General features: G+C 35.9%; 1 protein-coding gene across 2 annotated transcripts in view; it reads left to right on the plus strand.

The window, feature by feature from the left end:
- pparg (peroxisome proliferator-activated receptor gamma) overlaps positions 1 to 12,989 on the plus strand; it is a 58,401-nt gene extending 45,412 nt beyond the window's left edge. Inside the window, exons 5-9 of one of the 2 annotated variants that reach the window (XM_015379176.1) lie at positions 2,736 to 2,935; positions 6,149 to 6,266; positions 8,108 to 8,301; positions 9,053 to 9,296; positions 11,375 to 12,989. In XM_015379176.1, coding sequence (XP_015234662.1) covers positions 2,736 to 2,935; positions 6,149 to 6,266; positions 8,108 to 8,301; positions 9,053 to 9,296; positions 11,375 to 11,622 — 1,004 coding nt within the window. In that variant the 3' untranslated portion in view covers positions 11,623 to 12,989. The remainder of the gene's footprint in view (positions 1 to 2,735; positions 2,936 to 6,148; positions 6,267 to 8,107; positions 8,302 to 9,052; positions 9,297 to 11,374) is intronic. The other variant, XM_015379177.1, reaches the window with a different exon arrangement.
- The last annotated feature ends 4,775 nt before the right edge of the window (positions 12,990 to 17,764 follow it).

Genomic DNA, 17,764 nt, shown 5'->3' on the forward strand with positions numbered 1-17,764 from the left:
ATCTTTCACATTTAGCATTGAAACAAAATACGATCTTTGTTTTTCCAAATCTGAGCCAACATTTCTCTAGCTTGCTACTCCCCGGTCTCTAGGCTCTTGTGCTGCATTTGCAGCACCATGGAAGCAATAAGGGAAGCATTGAGTGGAGGCCTATACACCGCTGGCTCTAAGAAGAAAGAGATGGAGAAACAAGGAAAACAATCATGCAAACATAAATTTTTGAGCTCATTTCTATTTACTAAGTGATATATATTTATAATTCGATTGATTGATTGTTTGTTTATTGAGACAGGCCCAATGTGAACAAATGAACAACTTTAACTTCAAGTATTGCAGATGCTGATAAACTGTCAGCTCTATCCGAATAAGAATAGCTCTTAAAAAAAGACAAAATCATCTAAAAGTTTAAAATAGTTGGAAAGGGATTTTATTGAGGTGGACAAAAAATAAACTTTACTAAAATCCCAATATGCTTAACAAAAAAAATATTACAAATGATTAAAGGCTAATAAACAGAAACAATTAAAAAGGAAGAAAACTTCTCAAATCAGTGTGAACGATTAATCTCTGTTAATTAAGCGCTTCTTGGGGCAATATGTTTAGTTTGGTTTCATAGGCTAAGGGCTCGAGTTGCAGTTTGTGGCTTTAATACTTTTCAATAACTCAGGACCCTGACCTTTGACCCTAAATGTTCCTGACATTTAAAGGTGGGATTCTAAAATAGATTTTTATTTCTGTAAGAATGTTAAATCACCATCTGTCCTGTAAAAAGAAGGGACTATACTTACGGATTTTGGCTCCAAATCAACTAAAATATAAATTTTAGCAAATATGAAATGAAGCATTGATGATAAAACAGCCCTACATTTTTTCTTAAACATTGTTTCCTCCCACAAACATTTTTTAGCATGTTACTATGCCTCCTTATACGCTTATATCTTCCTCATGTTGCTTAACAAGTTTACAGCCACAGCTTTGAAAACTACAGTGTGGGTGTTTGTTTTATCAATGATTGACATCTCAGAGCCCAGAGTTTCAACTGGTTTCTCCAACATGCTGTGTCATTGCAGCAGGCTTGTTGCCCAGAGAGAGGTAGGTCCACTTTGGTTTTGTGTTGATTTGCCCAAGGTGTGCATCAACCACACACTCTATATTTCACAATCGCATAAAGCAGCAGCTAAAGAATGGTGGATGTCTGAATGGAGGCGAGGGATAACTAATGATTTCTACCTTTATTGAAACGTCTCGTCTTTGTCACGCCATAGCATTAGATTTCACCTCATGATTAGATTTGGGGAAGAATAAAAGCTTATTTTAAACTGAAAAAAAACCCTCAATGCATCATGTGACATGAATTGATTGAAAATATCTATATTTGATTTGAATACATAAAAATAATTTCACCTCCCTTTCAAACCACAAAAATAGAAAACGAGGCAATTCATTGTTTTGTTATTAGTATTATTGGTAGTAGTATTATAGTATTGTTTTTGTTTTTGAAACATGAATAGCATGTCATCCTAACAAACCCACCATGATACTGAATTTAGATTTTTGTATATTATTAAATACAAGAGCTCTCATGTTGTTAATAAAAATCCGTCTGGCCTCCTTTTCTTCAGTTTGCATAGTTTTAAATGTCGGCTGTAATGTCATTTACAGCAGTAGAAGGAAAAATGAGAGGGAAAGAGATTAGATAAGTTTAGGTATTTCAGTGAGTTGTGTAAATGTAATTAGGAATGCATTATCAAGGTGCAGAAGTTGTTGGAATGCATTACAAGACACACCTCATAAATGCTCAACAGGACCATATATCATGTAATATCTGCTGATTTATCCTTTCTCTGATATCGACAAGGAGACTTAATCATTGAAGGATTTAACTCACATCACTGCTAAGTCCTGTCTGGGTGCAGCCAATTTAGTTAGAAATATTATTTCTTATTTTGTAAAATTTTCTTTTTCTTCCTGTTTACTTAAAGTTGTTTTACTTTGTGAACTGTTGTGTTACAACAGCACACATCAAACCATTAATGCAAACCTGAGTATTAATACGTTCAAGTTTCTGTGCAATGAATTTAGGTTTAATATAGGTTTAGCTGTAATCAAATAAAAAGGGAAGTTAAAGTAAAGTTTATGGATTTTCTTATTACTTAAATCCAACAAATACAGTTCCTGCAGAGTTGTTTTTTTTATGTAGCCTTTATAAATGCAAAGTTTAAATGACGCGGATGTAATGTACCTCAATGGGTTAATAAAGGATCTATTTCTCTATTTATTAGCAATTCTATTAATTCTAATCAGATTTAATTTTAATGCATTTTTAATGTGTGTATTTTTGGTGACAAATAAATGATAATTTTTGGTGAAGCTTTGGGTGAAGCTTTTAAATCAAGTCAAAATGTTTATAAGCAAAAAAAGGCTTTTTTTTTTTCTTTTTTTTTTAACTCTGAGTCATTAGAATTTGGGTTTAAGCCTGAAAGCCCTAATGCTGACAGAACATGACAGACAGTAATGCAGTAGCTCAAGATGTCGAGTGCTCTTTTCTAGCCAATCTATCATTCCAGCGCCGCATTGCTCTTCACTTTTTTGCTTCTCAACTCAATGTACTGCAATGTAGTTTCTTTAGAACTCATTTCCCTCTATCTTTATTTCCCTTTTTAAATGGTCTACACTATGTATTGCATAATTGGTGTGTAGTTGGTCTAAAATACATTTCTATCTCCCTTTACCAGCTATTCGTTTTGGCCGAATGCCCCAAGCAGAGAAGGAGAAACTGCTGGCTGAGTTCTCGTCTGACATAGAGCACATGCACCCAGAAGCTGCAGATCTAAGGGCTCTGGCCCGGCATCTGTACGAGGCCTATCTGAAGTATTTTCCCCTTACCAAGGCCAAGGCCAGGGCAATCCTCTCTGGAAAGACTGGAGAGAAAGTGGTAAGAATTGCTGGAAGATTTCCTCCCTACTTTTTCCCAGTAAAATCAGTGACTTTTTGATGGAACTGCCAGTTAGTCAGCTTTATAGGACATGTAAGACAGAGAAAATGGTGAAAAAAATAGTTGACCTGCAAGTGAACTATATGTTCTCCTAACTTTTAAGTTTTTGACTTTCTTTGATTTATTCTAAAATAACCACATTCCTGTTCGGCGCTAATGTGAACTGTTGAGCCAGTCCTCTGTCAAGATTATGCTCTCATCTGGGAAATGCGAGCCACAGTGGAAATAAAAAATAAAGAGCATTTTAAAACTTTAAGTAAAAAGGATTTTGAACTTTACAAGTGGACTAGTTAATATATTTACTAGAGCTGTGGTCATGCCACAGCCCTTAGTTTAGTTAAATTCAAACTTCTGAGATTTAAACGCTGCTTGAGCTGAAAAAAAGTTGATAAACTGGTTTCTATTTGCTCAGGCTGTTCGAAAATCTCTCAGATTACACTGGAAAGGTGGGGAAACAAGGAGGCTGTTTTACAGTCTGCAGGATGGTGCTGACTGTAATGCTAAACGACCAGAGTTATTACGACATCTAAAAAATTGCACTTGAAACATTGAAGATATTTAATGGCAATAAAAAAAAAATCACAATCTAGTTTTTTTTTTTATTGTTTTCATTAAAGGCTTTTAAATCTAACAGTGAACGGACTCCTCCACAGCTTAGCTTGAGAATTATATGTTGTATTGTCTTCTTATGTGTTTTTACAGAAATTTCAGACAGACAGTTAAAAGCTGCTAGTTCAAACAGATCACCATTTAAGCTGAGAAAGATTATTATACAGTAAACATATCTAATCTTTTAAATTTCCAATGAAATCCTTAAATTCCCTGTGGATTGCACAACATCTGTTTAAATTTGAACCTTTATTTTTTCTATATCTTCAAAACCAGGCTGTTTAACTCTTAGGTCATTCAACCATGAATCTTTGAAGTTTTTGATTAGTATTTAAAGATCTGTTGGCTGGTGGGTTTAGTTACCATGTGCAACTAAAAGTACAAAGTGATGTTTATTTGCCATTTCATATATATACTACCTTATAACATTTTTACTCAACATATAAACTAAAATGTTTTTTAGAGCTTTTAGTTTAGATGTCCAGTGGATTTTAAAGCAGATGTTACCACGTTATGAATAAACCAAAGCAAATCTGAATCTGTTTTTTATATATATAGAAAAATAGAGCAGTTTAAAACCATATAATTAAGACTGAAGCAATTCTTTATGCTTGTTTTTGCCATTTGTAGCTTCTGCAGTTTATTTTTCTATTGATAAAGTTTGATAACCTCAAGGTTGCTTTGTATTTCTTTGTTCGGCTTGTTATGACTGTTCGCCACAACAATAGCCACCATATGACACTGAATCAGCATTTTGTTTATGGCACTCCTTGCTCATTTACGAAATGATTACGTACCTCCTAGAATAAAGGAGGATTTTTTTCCTTTAGTGGAATATTAACATTTTCTAACCTCCAAGGCCAAGATATGAGTTTTACTGCAGCTACGAAGCTAATAGGTTTTATTATTTTTATAGAAACCCTTAATAGTAGATAGTAGAGTGGCTGGCGGAACATTTTTCTGATAATATTATGATGGTGGCTAAGGATGGCTTATGTCCTATAACCAGATAATTGCACATTTAGTGAAATCCCTTCCACCAAAACAAATATTACATTTATCTAAATAACAAAAACTATTACGGTTAACTACTAATGCAGAAATATAGTTGTTCTACTAAAAAGTCGTAAGTCAAGAAAAAAAAAAATCTAATTTTCTTATGTGAACATGTTTTTTTAGTTAAAATGACATAGATTGTAGTTTGCTATAGTTCTATTTATTCCCATTCTAGATATAAAACAAAAAGGTGTAAAAGTAAAAGGAAAATTAGCTGAGAATTCAGTGAAAAGTCAAGGAATAGCGGCATAGTGTCAGAAAAACACTCAACTTTGGCGTCAGTGTAAAATGCAATGTCCACACAAGACAAACATTTTGAAGGAAAGTCTCCAGTTTGAATGACAGTTTGTTGAATGAGGAGGAGGAGTTCTTGAGATGCGATGTGTGTCAGTATTTTGGAGACTTAACTCTTTCATTCAGAAACAGCTCTGACAGAATTCATGGAAATCAATAGTGAATTAGAAAATTTAAAAATGTTTTACTTAACCAGTCTTTTTCTTTCCTATAAATGAAGTTGCACTATGCTGCTGTTGAAAATTGTTAGGAATCAGACATAAGAAAGACCACGATTTTTCCAGGAAATATTGAACACTGCTTCATATCAGTTGAATCTTTCCTTCGGTCGCACTAAATCAACAGCTGGGGCATCTGTCTCATTGAAATTGAAAAGACCAAAGTTTTTAGCCAAATTCAAGAGGTGCATTCAGAATGAACACATTTCTGGCCAAGACAGACCAGATAATTGCTCCATGTTAACTTTTAAGGCCAGCTTCCAGTTGTTTTGTAACCCTGATGGAAATGTTGTTCCCAGCAGACCCTTTTCAGTGGTTGAGAAATTGACCCTTTTTCTGGAACATTTTTAATAAATCTCTTCCCGTTTTTCTGCATAGCTGGATGTTTTGGGGAAAGTCAGAGTGGTCGGTCAGTCCTTTTTCTGCATTCCCAAGGCAGCTATGCTTTCTTTTACAACCATTTGTCTGTCAGTCTGCGCTCTCCCGATCTCCCCATCAAAGAAAAAAAGAGTCATTAAAGTCGTTTAAAGCTGTTGGGATTGATTGTTTAATTTTTTTGACAGTTTTACATTTTCCGGCTTTCTTTCCCCATTGTCAGAATGGGACACTATCCTGAGCCAGAAACATTCAAGTGTCTGGATTGTACTGTTTATCTTCCTGTCACTGCATGTCTTTGGTAAAATGTTTTGTTTTAGTCCACATCAGGTGGGAGAAAAGATGTTTCCTTGCTGTAATTTTTTTAACAAATATTTAGTAATAGGGATTAAGCAAAGATTTACCATTTCTGCATCATATTAGAGCTTCTCATTAAAGCCTGAGGAATGAACTATAACCAAAGTAACCTATTAGAATTGATTCAGCTTTATCAGCAGAAAGTCATTGAAATTTTTTTTTTTTTATCTGTTTTTCCATTTGTTTTGGCTTTATAATTTCCTGCCAACACTTTCCTAATTGCAAAAATCTTTTCCTTCTACAGCCTTTTATTATTCATGATATGAAGTCTTTAATAGAAGGGGAGCAATTTATCAACTGTAAGCAAATACCAGTGTTGGAGCACCAGAAGCAGATGTCAGCCGTTGCAGTTGGACACGGAGGTTAGTAGAGCCAAGAAATTATGAAAAAAAAGAAGGATTAATTGAAGGCCCTATGGGTTAAAATGCTGTTTGAATGAAACACAACAAAGCCTCATTTCTTAACCACATGCGCTTTCTGCATGCAACAAGTCACATATTAGTTTAATTGTTTTGATTTAATTTTAACAAGCTTGTTCATATTTATATTTAACTACTCAAGGCACAAATAATTACTTCTCTGATTCACAGCTATGAATAGGAGTAGAAACCTAGAGCATATTTTTTTTTACATTGATGAGAAGCTAGACCAGAGAACCAGAGGAAGACTTATCTTTATAAACTTAAAAAGAACTTTTAATTGATGTATATTTGCCTATATTTGCTTCTGATGCATAGAAAAGGATTTCAGCCATAAAACTGCCGTTAACTGTAATTGTTTATATCCCTGGAGGATATACATTTAAATATATTGTTATTTTCATCCCCAAAGTTTGTTTCTGAAAAGCAATAAGAAAAGCTATCACTTTATTCTCCACAGATCAGGTTTAAGTAATGCTACACAGCAAAAACAATCTAGAAATAAGTAAAACATTCTTAAATTAACCGTATTTACCCTAAATTAGCAGGTAAATAAGACAATTTGCTAATGGAATAAGTACCTTTGCTCTTAAGATAATTGGATAATATGAACTAGAAATAAGACAATGCATTTTTTTAATCATTATTTTAAATGTAAATTGTCTTGTTCCATTGGGAAAGTGTCGAACTTACAGCCACAGTTCAAGAAAAAAAAAAAACACCTAATTTAAGAAAAAATGAGTTATTTAGATTTCAATATTTTGTAGTGTGCCCTTTTGGCTGTTCCTATATTTAGGAGTCGCCACAGCGAGTCATTCAGACTTGCCAGATTTTTACACCAGATACCCTTCCTGATGCAACCAAGATAAAAACCTCGGCTCCAGGAATTACAGTCCAAGACTTAACGTGTTTAGCCCAAAATACACAACTGAAATTAAGGTTTTCACCTCATTTAAGGAAAATCTGGTCAATTTAATTGACCAGATGCTGATGTCCATTGTAGGACCATTCCTGCATATGACAGAGCCTTTGGTCACAACATTTTAACCATGAATCATTGTTTCTTGAGCATTTTTCTTAATGTACAGAGGTTTAAAAAGTGACCACCAATTTTATAACCTCTGTTAGGCACAGAAATTGTGAGGATGGATGAGCAAGAACATATCTGTGTCCTGAAGCATTTTTTCAGAAAGCGTCTGCCATGGTTGATAGACCCTTAAATTATATTTCATTAAAAAAAAGTATTTATGAAAACCAATAGCAACATTAAAGATTTCTCCCTTAATGGATCTAGAAAATAAGATCATTAACCTAGTTTTATAGAAGGTGAAAAAGTGGATGTTGCCCTTGAAAGTTTAACCCACTTTACTATGGGGACAGACCAAATATGGCCTGTAAAAATAATATCATTTTTCTGTCAAAAGAATCGGATTTTTTCAGATTGAAATGTTATTAACCATTAGGATAGCAGGAGCAGTGGTGGTAGACTGATTATTCACGGGGCAAGAATACATCAGAATACGGCGGCCTCAGTGCTCATTGCAGCAGTCTCGAGTTTGATTCCTGGCTTGCCAACCTTTGCACGTCTTTCCCCCCTGCCCCAACCTAATTTCCTGCCAGCTCACTTTCAAATAAATACCATCAATGCAAAAAGGATAAACTAGCCTGAGCAGTTTTCAGTGAACTGCCTACCATTTTATATGTGAGACGAAGCCTGCTACGTTATTAACTTTACTCTTCAGTTATAGAGGTGTTATATGCAGCTCTTTTCTGATTTCTAAAAGTTTCAGGAATCCCAGCAGCCCACTCAGGGTCAGACTTTGGATCTTTGGGGAGCGGGATCGGTGGGATGACACCCGACGGCGTGGAGCTACGTTTGTTCAAGAGCTATCAGTCACGTTCAGCAGAAGCTGTGAGAGAAGTCACAGAGTTTGCCAAGAGCATCCCTGGATTCATCGACCTGGATCTCAATGATCAAGTGAGAAAAATCCTTTGCAGCCACGCATCAGTCAAAAAAAACAAACAAATTCTCACAGATTAGGGTAGCATAGGGCACTTAGGAAATGCATTATTAAGATTTTCTCACTCTCCTTTCAGCAAAATGCAGATTAAGATAATGAGATTTGTCCATATAATAGCTTTGGTCTTATGTCATATTATTAAAATCTCCTATTAGCTAAAGTTTAGTCTAACCTTAAAAACACCATTTTCCAATGCGAGGATGAATTGAACTGCAGTTACCACTGTAGGGTAATTTGTAACATGACTTAGCAAACAGATATACTGTAAAATAAATGTTTTGTTCAATTAATTTATTAAAACAAAGGAAGTAAATGAAGGAGTCATTTTCTTTATTAAATGTAAGCAATTTAATGATTAATATTAATAAAAAATATGGAATTGTATCAATATAAATATAATGAGTCTCAAAATGGATCTGTCTGTAGTCAATAAGTGCATTTATATTACATGAGACAGATTTACTATTGAACAAGATTTCTAAACTACACCTCATTCTGCTTAATCAGAGGTTTGCTGAAACATATGTTGGATATGCATTTCTGGCAAATATGCTGAAGATCTCAAAAAAAAAAAAAAAGTATATATCTATATTTGAAATTTAACAAGCAGTTAATAAGTTCTGCGGCTTAGCATTGTGTTGGATAAGTCATATTATTATGGACCCATGCTTAAATCTTTCCTTTCTAACCAGTGGATATTTTGTTCAGGTAACGTTGCTGAAGTATGGAGTGATTGAAGTATTGATCATCATGATGTCGCCTCTGATGAACAAGGACGGCACCCTGATCTCCTACGGACAAATTTTTATGACACGGGAGTTCTTCAAGAGCCTCAGGAAACCTTTCTGTCAAATGATGGAGCCAAAGTTTGAGTTTGGAGTCAAGTTCAACACGCTGGAGCTTGACGACAGTGACATGGCACTGTTTCTAGCTGTTATCATTCTCAGTGGGGGTGAGTGTTCACGTTTTATCAAGGTGTTTCATTGATTTCATTGGAGGATTTTTTTTATGAAAAGACGGTCTGACTTTATAACATTATGTTTCTCTTTTACGTTTTCAATTTTGTTGACTTTTTCATGGTTGGATTATTCTTATGTGAAGCCTAGAAATAGTAGGACACTTTTAGACTTGCTGATCCCAGAACAAAGCAATAAGTCAATCACACTACAGCCTTTTAAACGACTAAAGCCTTCACTTTTACACCCCCGTCCAGAGTAAAACACACCACTTCCTGTGCATACAATACGTTTTAAAAACATTACAATATATCTGTTATCTCTTTTCAATGTTTCTTTTTAATGTTAAAGAGTTATCCAGTGTGACTAAGGTGTCTCCTGTCCACAACTTATCAGCCCTCTGTGATATACACGCTATCACCAGGCAGCCTTAACTGATTTATTAAGGTACTAACTGGTTGAAGATAAAGGGATCTTTTTCAATAAGAACAAAAAAAGTGCATCAAAAGATACCAGAATCAATAACTGCAAAGGTTGCATTTGTGATGGGTGAGAAAAGACATGAGAGGTGAGGTTTCACAGACGACCACATAAGCCCCGCTTGTGCACGTTTCTACACCAACTGGGAACATTTATAGTAAAAGGAAAAGTACAGGTGGGAAGAGGCGTCAAACGTTTGGTCTTCTATCCTCACACTCATGAGTTCAGTTTCTTAGAAGTAAACATCATGAATTCAAAGCATGACTTTGGAGTAACGAGTCAGCCCCTTACTATGGAACAGAGTCCTATGCCCAGTTCTACTGGTTATTAGCGTAGATCTGCAGGATAAAAATCTGACTTTTGGACATTATTAAGATTAGAATTCAGCAAGGAGCTAAATTATTAACTCAAATGACTGATTATAGTTTGATAACCTTTTTGAAATACGATAATTAGGTCTAGGTAATAAGCCAAAGTTGATTTCAGCTACACTAGTATTTTTATTAGGTTTAAAATACTTGACTAACATATTCATACCACTTGAAACTTTTAACTATTTATCAGTTTTTAATACAGCCTATTTGGATTTTACATTGGATTTTATTACAGGGAATAAGAGTATTGGTTTTCCAAAGAAACTTCCACTGCACCTACATTGGTTTTCGGTTGTTGTTTACCTCCTTTCAAGTTTCAGTTTTCTCAGACTTTTTAAAACCAGTCTCAGGTATTCTGCAACCTCTTCAAGGCGGCTGTTGATTTAGCTTGATTCCTCTTTCTTTCTACTCTGACCTACTTTCCTACCCGTGATGAATAAAAACATCCCCACAGCATAATGTTGCCACCACTTTGTCTCACCAAGAAGATGTTTTTTTTTTTTTTTGCATTGTTTTGCAGATAGGACTAAAAGTTCAGTTTGAGTCCTTTCTGCTTCTTTGTGTTTGTTGTTTATCCTACATGGTTGTGGGAAACTGCAAACATGAATTTCTATGGCCTTGTTGGCTTTCTTCTTGAAACCCATCCCTTAAGAATGTATTCTGAAGCACAAAACTCGTGGTTACCCTTTAAAGTGATTCCCCCTCAAAAGCGATGGGTTAGATCCTCCAAAATGTCTCGACTTCTTCTTTAAATAATGCTTTCCTTTCCTGCCTTCCTATGGATGGTCATTCTGCATGCTCATTACCTTAGCAGAGTTCTGCGCCATGGGACATCTTGGGGTATTAGTTTATTATTTGCTTTAAACTTCTCCATATTATTGCGGGCCGTGTTTTGTTTTTTTTTCCTTATTTACTAATTTGGTCTAACGAACCTTGGCCTACATAGAATAACTGTATTTATATTGAATGCCTTACAAGGAGACTATTAATTTGATTAATGGAAGTTTTATGGTCCTTGGAGAAGATATAATAGAGAAGCAAGCCTACATTTTTTATTTTTTACTATGGAGCATTTATTGTACTTGATGTCTTATTTTGTAACTTGACATAATAGGGTTGAAGGTGTACAAATACTTTGCAGAAAGAGTTTTAATAGGGTCAGAAATATCATGGTCACTAATTTATGCCTTCTCTCTCTTCTCTCTCTGCAACCCATTCAGATCGGCCTGGCCTGCTGAACGTGAAACCCATCGAGCAGCTTCAGGAGACAGTGCTTCATTCGTTAGAGCTCCAACTGAAGCTCAACCATCCAGACTCCCTGCAGCTGTTTGCCAAGCTGCTCCAGAAGATGACGGACCTCCGCCAGATTGTCACCGACCATGTGCACCTCATCGAGCTGCTAAAGAAGACCGAGGTGGACATGCTCCTGCACCCTCTGCTACAGGAGATAATCAAGGACTTGTATTAGGGTTCAAAAGGAAAAGAGGGCAAGCATGGAATTGTGAAGAAAAATGGAAGGATCAAAGATGGCTAAATAATGAATTGAAATGAGTCAATTAACCAGAAGATGGAGAGGAACAGGAAAATCAAGAGAAGACAAAAAGTTTTAGATCTGTTTCTAGACAGTCTCTGTGTGATTAATTTGTGGTGCAGTCATTTAGCTACTACAGAGCCTGAACAGTTTTTCATGAGCTGTCTGCCAACTTCAGGACGAAACTACCACCTATTGCAGAAGAGTGTTGATGACTAACAGAAAGAGAGGGGAAACCGTCGGTTGATGAGGTTAATGCAAAAATTCTGAATGCTTCATCACACCTAAAGATTCACGTGCCTTAAAGGGAAAGGTTTTTCCGAGCCTCTTCTAAAGCAGCGTTCTTGTGCAACTTATTTTTTCACAACCATCCGCCGGCACTAGCAGTAGTGCGCAAACGCATCAATACCTCTGTGAACACGCACAAATGCATGAATGCTCATGCGCGCAAAAACTATGCAGTCGTTTTCTGTTTTGGCATCAGGGGGAAGGTGCTATCTCGTTTTAATCAGCTGTATCCAAAAACAGAAATCAGATTAGTGTCTGTAACTTATTCTGGTCCTGCTCACTGCTTAGAAACTGTGAGAAAGTAAGTGTGAGCTAACAGAGGGCACAGAGCAGTGGTGATGTTAGCTCTAGAATAGGCCTTAATGAGCTAATGTCAAGCTTTTCTTTTTTAAAGATTCAATGTTTTTAAACATATTGTACATACTTAATGTATGATATATATAATCCCTCATGCCGTTTCCATTTGTATTAAATTGTTGAACCAAACTTGCTTTTGAGCCTTTAGATTCAGCAGATTGGTTGAGCTCTAATTTTTCAATGTGAAATTATTTTCTATCAGTAAATCCATTCCTTTTTGCAGACAAAGCGACTGGATGCATATGTACTGAGGAGATAATGAATGAAAAATGACCTGTAAATAAAATATTTTCTAACATTTTTTATTTGGGGTCTGTTTCTTACTTAAAGGTTTCAAGTGTGCATCAAAAATGTACATCCAAGCACCTGGCTGCAGTTTTAAGTTGAGTGTAATTGAAAATAAAATAAAAAAAACTAGATCACATCAATAATGTATTTTCCTTTTAATTTAGTTGGTTTGATGCTTGAAGGCATCTAAGTGTGCTTCAGAATAGCTTGCTTCCTGTTTTGGGTCGGTTTTGTAATCAGAGATGAACTTCCACCCCCAGCTCACCTCAGCCTCTGGCTTGCTGAGCTTTCCTGCTAGAGAAAAACTTCTCCCACAGCATGATGCTGCCACCACTATGTATGATCACAGGCGTTGTGTTGTTTTCATGCAGTCCAAAATACTCATTTCTAGTCTCATAATAAGGGACTTTCATATTGAAATATTTACTTTTGAATAAAAGACTTTCTATCTTCTTTCTCTTAAACTCGTTTTTTTTTTTTTTACTAAAGGCCTTGTAAGAACTATTTCCAAATATCCTCCCTGCAGTCATCCAAGACAATCAGATGCTTTTACAGTCATGACATCAGTTGTTCTATGTGCTTGTTACTAAATGCTCACACACCCCCACTGTTGCAATTGCAACACATGAACTCTGATGAACTATGCCAGAATACCAGAGTCTGTGGATTCGAATTTCATCAGCAGGAAGGGAAGTTGGTTTTCTTTATGGAGGTTGTGTTTTTTGGACGGGTCGCTTCTTCTGGTTAGGGTATATAACCTTTTCATGACATTTTTATAGTTTTTGCAGTTTAAAAAGCTTAGGTATTAGAAGAGGTTAGCAGAGGGATTGCGTGCAAAACAGAGGTTAGGGTAACATTCAAACTCAGGACATTAAACTTTAACCCAGCTAGACACGGGGTCACTTCCATAGATGGCACCGGTTCATTTACACAGAGCTTCCTCGCTGTCTGGTCATGTTGTCATTGCATGATGTTTTTCAAACTCATGCCAGGTGCCTTATGTCAGGGAAGTCAGCCAGGAGGTTCAAATTCAACTAAAAATCCTTCAGTATAGAAAAAACAATCTGATTCTTACCTTTTGTATCATCATGAAAGAACTCTCCACCACATCCCTAAGCTAATGCTGCTTTTTAATGTGTCATGGGCAGTATTAAGTTTTTTTCTTTCTTCCCACAATGAAACTAAATATTTTTAGAAAAGAGAAAAAAAAAATCTATCCATTTGGCAAGTTGACCAGGACAACACTCCATAAATATGTTTATGCTCTATTGGTATGATATTTATTAATTTGATGTAATGTTTTTATGACTTGGTCTCTTACTGCTAAGGATAGAGGTTTTAAGATATATCATCTGAAAACGGTTTAAGATACCCTCACCAACCATTTTATTAGGTACACCTGTCCAACAGCTCCTAAATATAAATTCCTAATCAGCCAATTTCATGGTGGCAACATGTATACATGATCAATCTGATCTGTATAGCATCAGGGTGGGGAGAAAGTGGATTTCCGTGACTTTGAGTGGCATGGTTGATGGTGTTAGAAGTGCTGGTCGGAGTTTTTTCAGAAAATGCTGATCTACTGGGATTTTCAACCTTATTAAGAGTTTACAGAGAATAACCAGAAAAAGAGAAAACATCCAATTAACAGCAGGTATGTGGGCGTAGATGCCTTATTGATGCCAGAGGAGAGTGGCCAGACTTGTTTGAGCTGATAGAAAGGCAACGGTAACTCAGATAACCTCTCGATACAACCGAGGTATGCAGAAAAGCATATCTGAATGCACAACACAACAAACCTTTGGGCGGATGGGCTAAAGCAGCAGCACACTGGGTGCCACTCCTGTCAGCTAAGAACTGGAAACTGAGGCTGCAATTCTCACAGGTTCACCAAAATGGGACAATAGAAGATTAGAAAAATGTTGCCTGGTCTGATGAATCGTGATTTATGGATGCTGGGGTCAGAATTTGGCATCAACAACATAGCATGGATCCATCCTGCATTGTATCAACGGTTCAGGCTGGTGGTGGTGGTGTACTAATGTGGGGGATTTCTTTCTCGCCGCACTTTTGGGCTCTTACTACCAACTGAGCATTGTGCTAACGCCACAGCCAACCTGAGTATTGTTGCTGACTATGTTCATCCCTTTATGACCACAGTGTACTTATCTTCTGATGGCTACTTCCAGCAGGATAACGTGCTATGTGATAAAGCATGAATCATCTCAGACTACTTTCTTGAACATGACAAGGAGTTCACTGTACTCATATGGCCTCCACTGTCACAGATCTCATCCAGTAAAATGCGTTTAATATGTGGGGATATTCACATCACGAACGTGCATGCCAATATGGACCAATCCCTCCAAGGTTTCCGGTGCCTCTTAGAATCTATTACACAAAGGATTAAGGCAAAAGAGGGTCCAACCTGGTACTAGCATAGTGTATGAAATAAAGTGACCTGCGTGTATACATCCTAACAAGAAAACTGAGAGAGAAAACCAAAAATATACACGTGTTGCCATAACCTTTTTCAAATATCAAATAAAAGTAAATGTAAAGTAACACAAAGACAATTGTAATTCCATCTACAGATGAAAAAAATTCATAGGAATCCTTAAAAAGATTTTTAATGCAGTAAAACAAACAACAGCAAAATGCCAAACAAAGATCACTATTTTCCCATTAGCTTACAAACTGTTTGTTTTACATAATTTTCCAAAGATACCGTAAAATCCATGATTGTCTCTTTGCAAAAGATTTAAAACCTAAAAATGCAAACATGTTGGTTCTTTTAAATGGCAAGTTTTATTTTATGAAGAAGTCATGTAATATTTGACTCTCTAATTCACTCTTATTGATGAGGACAAAATGGCTCTTTGGGTTTTAAAGGTTAAAGGTATAGCTCAGGTTAAGCCCTGCTGACCCTATCTAGTCGAAATCTGTTCTTACATTTAAAAAATAAACAATCATAAGTTGTATGAGGGTTTAGTTAAAGTTCTTACATAGGCCCCAAGTTCATGCCTTCACAGATTGCTATTTATTTCCATAATGCACTTTAGAACGTCCTGCCATATGTTCTCAGGGAAATTATAGATACACTCACCATGTGATTGAAATAGACTGTTCATGTTGTGACACGAAAATATACAGCAGTGTGCCATTATGATAAGAAACATTATAATCTAAAATATAAGGGGCAAATGTGTCAAATTAAAGTAGCCTGAGACGTAGCCTTGAGGAACCCCCACGTGTGATTTATGATTATGAAAAGAAACAAGGTAGTCCCACAATGCCATTTAAACCACTTTGGCAGAGCAGCAGAGAATCTCTACTAATTTCTGTCTATGAATCAGAAATGTGTATCATCCAGTTACTGTATTAAAGTGCTTTTCTTGTCTAAAAGGATGCATCTGTTTTTATAAAAAAAAAAAAAAGATGCTGATGTAGGGAAGTCAATTTTTCACAAAATATAGATTGTTTTCTTTTTATTAGGGGAGGAACAAGTTAAGTTATAGTATGTTTCTTGGACCTTTCCCTCAGAGAAGAAATAAAAACACTTTGTGTAAAAATGTAATCCAGTATTTTCTTTATTTGAAAAAAAAAAATAGATAAAAGAGAAATACTTTTTTAACCATTCAGGAATACAAATCATTTGATGGCTTTGGCATTTGATGATAAGAACAAGTTTATCTTTCCAGGATGAGTAATTGAGCTTTTAACAGGGGAAACCCAGTTCATGCGTTGGGAGAAGATCCTGTAGGACGTGAGAAACAGAAGGAAGGAGAAGTTTGGCTCTAAAAATAAGACTTTGTATTGGCACAGGACGGTGGGGGGTTTCTGGCTTGGAGCTGGAAGACCGTCGTGGACGGCTGACGGTGAGGGTAATTAACTGCGTTATTTATTTAATGTCAAGTCAGCATATCCTCACTTTGTTGGACCTGATCTCCGCGTACTGCATGCTGCCAAAATTCCTGCACAGATTCGCCAGTGATATTCAGAAAGCACATTTCAGTTGTTGCCTGGCCACACAAAGCCAGGTCCAAAGAAAGCTTTTTTTTAAGGAAACTGTTTTATTAGAGTCCTTAAGAAAAGTCAGCATCTCAGAGTCATTTCCTGTTTTTTTTGTTTTTTGTGTTAGAGAGGAGTTTAACATTTAATATTAGTGTTTTCTTATTTACAGTGAATTTGTGAAGTGATGCATCTGACCTTGTGCCGATGAAAATATCTTTGAGCTTGTTTCAATAAATCTGATGTTTCTGTGTGTTTCTTTATATTTGAGATTCTTCTTGTATTCTTTTTTATGTGTCAAATATCTCATGTTTCATTCAGAAATGGGAATTTTAAAATGTGACAAGATTTCAATCTTTGATCATTTGGTGTCACAGAGTAATCTAAACTGATGCTTGAAGCACAGTCTTCCAGCTTATAATGTTTATTTTAGTTTCTTCTTGAAAATAACCTTTAAAGTCTTGCTTTTATTGTGTTCTCCCATTTTATTGCCACAATTGTACATCGTATCAAAAAGAGAATTCTTAAGTATTTGGAAAAAGTCTCTGATGTGAGACGAAGCATTGTGTTGGTAACTCTATGGGCCTTTATAATGGGTTTGTCTTGGGCAGTCGACTTCTTTGTGATATTCCTCCAGTTATTTCCTTTTATAAAATCCATATCTTCATCCTTTGGTCTTGACCACTTAATAAGTGGTGATAAGACCTTTTCCTGGGATGCTTGTTTTTTTCTGCATCTGCATTTCTTTTCCTTTTGTCCTTAAAAAAAAATAAGAAAACTCCACCAGGATAATGCTGCCAGCAGCCTGAAAGTAGAAAGTGTGGTCAAATAAGAAATGCAATTCTTTATTTTTCTTTCTGTATAACATATATTACAAATAACATTTCATTGTGTCAAATACATTATTTCATGGGTGAAAAGTTGAACGTTAGCTTCTTTAAACTAAAATAAACTTCTCTGTGATAGAAAAAGGTTGTTTGGTCGCCCAAGAATAGTTAAAATAGCTGCTGGTAACTTGCTCTTCTTCTTAGAGCAGGCTCACCTCAATCTGCCTGCTTCTAATGTGAGATACTAGAAAAAATATCTCAGCATTGTAAAATAAACACATAATAAGATATCCAACAATATGTTCTAT

This window comes from Cyprinodon variegatus, unplaced genomic scaffold (genome assembly GCF_000732505.1).
Source record: "Cyprinodon variegatus isolate N-32 unplaced genomic scaffold, C_variegatus-1.0 Scaffold186, whole genome shotgun sequence".
Lineage (NCBI taxonomy): Eukaryota > Metazoa > Chordata > Actinopteri > Cyprinodontiformes > Cyprinodontidae > Cyprinodon > Cyprinodon variegatus.